Source organism: Orycteropus afer, unplaced genomic scaffold (genome assembly GCF_000298275.1).
Source record: "Orycteropus afer afer isolate SDZICR_OR568_19922 unplaced genomic scaffold, OryAfe1.0 scaffold00061, whole genome shotgun sequence".
NCBI classification, from domain to species: domain Eukaryota; kingdom Metazoa; phylum Chordata; class Mammalia; order Tubulidentata; family Orycteropodidae; genus Orycteropus; species Orycteropus afer.
The window spans coordinates 1,036,452-1,038,891 of NW_006921648.1; the positions used below are offsets into that span (position 1 = coordinate 1,036,452).

Genomic DNA, 2,440 nt, shown 5'->3' on the forward strand with positions numbered 1-2,440 from the left:
AGAGTATGAAGGGATGGACACTGGGAGGAGGTAACTATGGGGAGGAAGTGGGAGGGGAGCTGCTGCATTGTAAATTTTGGTCAATGACATGAGACAATGTATATGTGAACTGCTGTATGAAAAGTGAATTTACTCTGTAAATCTTCACCGAAATCCTAAAAAAAAAAATAAAAAATAAAATGAAAATGCCAAAAAAGTTGGAAATAGAAATACCATTTGATCCAGCCATTCCTAGTTATTTATCCTAAAGAAGTGAGAGCCAAGAACAGACATATGCACACCCATGTTAATCGCAGCACTATTTGCAGTAGCAAAAAGTTGGAAACAATCTAGGTGTCCGTCAACTGAAGAATGGATAACCAAACTGTGGTACATAAATACAATGGAATACTATGCAACCCTAAAGAATAATGTAGAATCTGCAAATCACCGCATAACGTGGATGAACTTGGAGGACATTATGCTGAGTGAACGAAGTCAATCACAGAAGGACAGATACTGTATTAGTCTGTAGTTGTAAAAGTCAAGGAAAGGTTTATCTATGGAAGGAAATTTTCTTTGTTAGTTTCCAGGGGTAACTAACAAAGAAAATTTGTCTTTGTGTCTTATGTCTACCTATGTAACAGGGTCAGGAATACTGTTAGATAGGTAGACATAAGTATTGATTTGGGTAAAGAGAAGGGCAATGTACCAAATGTGAGTGATCAACATGGTGGCACTGAGGAAGAGGAAGACAGAGAGAAGTACACGGGTGGCACAGCAACAGAGATGAACCCTTTTGCATGCACAGGACTGTGTTGTCAGTGAGGGCAAGCACTGATCTAGGGATGGACAGCAGGCTGAATGGCCAGGTAGGTCCAGGCAGGGGGAGCGTGTCCAGCGCCACGCACAGGGTCAGCAGACGCTGTTCCTACCAGCCCACCTGTAAGTGCTGTAAGCATGGCAGGCGTACGGTAGAGCTGCCAAGAGACAAGGCGGTGGTGGCTTAAAAAAGAATTAACACAAGGAGATCAAATGCAGAACATGATGTAGCAAAACGGTTGGGATCGCGGTCACAGTGGCTGCTTCTCTGAGCCTGGCCTCTTCCTTAACGCAAAATCGGGAGAACGACACCCAGCCACTCGCGTAGACAGGAGGACCTGAAGAGCCTGCGGGCACTCCGCGTGGTCAGTGTCCAGGAAGCACCGAGCCGGTGCTGCTGCACGCCAGAGCTGCTGTTCAGACTGAAGGCCCCTCTGCCACTAAGGACTCCGGAAGCCCAGCCGGGGGGATTCCACGGCAAGCGAGCGTGGTGTAGCCCTCCGGGCGCTGCAAGTCCAGCATTCCCGTGGACAGATAACCAGCCTGTCTCCATGCAGAGGGCTCATGGCTGATTGAGGGCTACAGGGTCACGCAGGCTTGTCTCAGACTAGAAGGGTCTGAGGAGGGAATGGACTGACAGACGGGCGGTCTGGACAGCAAGCATTTGTGAGGCGTGGGCAGCACTCAGTCTTCGGATGTGAGGAGGGGCAAGCCGGGAAGCTGCGTGTGGCGACACTCTCCGTGAGTCGGGGTCAGGAACCGGGGCCACGTCCTGAAGCTGGGTGGGTGGGCTGCAGCACGATCGGACTGGAGGTACCCGAGGGAAGGCAGGGGCTTCGCTAGGGACCCTGGGCTGCAGGCACAGGTGACAGTGGCCACGAGGAAGGAGAGGGCTATGTGAGCTGAAACACACAGCTTGGCGACTGCCTGGAATGGGTGACGGGGATGGGATGTGCCAAGGAGCAGTGGGTCAGAAAGGCCTATGGGGGTCACCCAGCCCCGCTGGACCGGCACACGCTGTCACCCTCACTGCTCACGCTGGCCTGCTCTGTCCCAGGTCACCTGGAAGAGTTCCTGTTGCACAAGAAAGGGGAGGAGCCCGAGAGCTTTGACAACCAGTACGTGGTGGCGGCTTCCATCGAGGATGTGAAGGGCCACACGGTCGTGACGGCTCTGTTCAACAACCAGGCCTACCACTCGCCCGCCCTGGCTGTGGCACTTGTGGACAATTTTCTCTTCAAGCTGCTCTCCGGTCCCAATGCTTCCATCACTGTAAGGAACCACCCTCAGCCACAGACGGCTGTGGAGGCCTCCGAGACCATCCTATACCAGTATGCGTCTCCCCACGCTCGCGCCTCCCCGTGTCCTCCCCGCACCCTCGCCTCCCCGCGGCCCTGTCCTCGCCTCCCTGCGTCCTCACCTCCCCACGGCTGCACCCTCACCTCCCCGCGCCCTCGCCTCCCCTCACCCACGCCTCCCCACGGCCGCGCCCTCGCCTCCCCTCACCCACGCCTCCCCACGGCCGCGCCCTCGCCTCCCCGCGCCCTTGCCTCCCCGCACCCTCACCTCCCCGCGCCCGCGCCTCCCCCTCCCCTCACCCACGCCTCCCCACGGCCCTGTCCTCGCCTCCCCGCGCCCT

General features: G+C 55.7%; 1 protein-coding gene across 1 annotated transcript in view; it reads left to right on the forward strand.

The window, feature by feature from the left end:
- Positions 1 to 2,440, forward strand: part of LOC103196012 (ATP-binding cassette sub-family A member 17-like) — a 112,373-nt gene that overhangs the window by 85,393 nt on the left and 24,540 nt on the right. Inside the window, exon 19 of the mRNA XM_007939668.1 lies at positions 1,859 to 2,132. Coding sequence (XP_007937859.1) covers positions 1,859 to 2,132 — 274 coding nt within the window. The remainder of the gene's footprint in view (positions 1 to 1,858; positions 2,133 to 2,440) is intronic.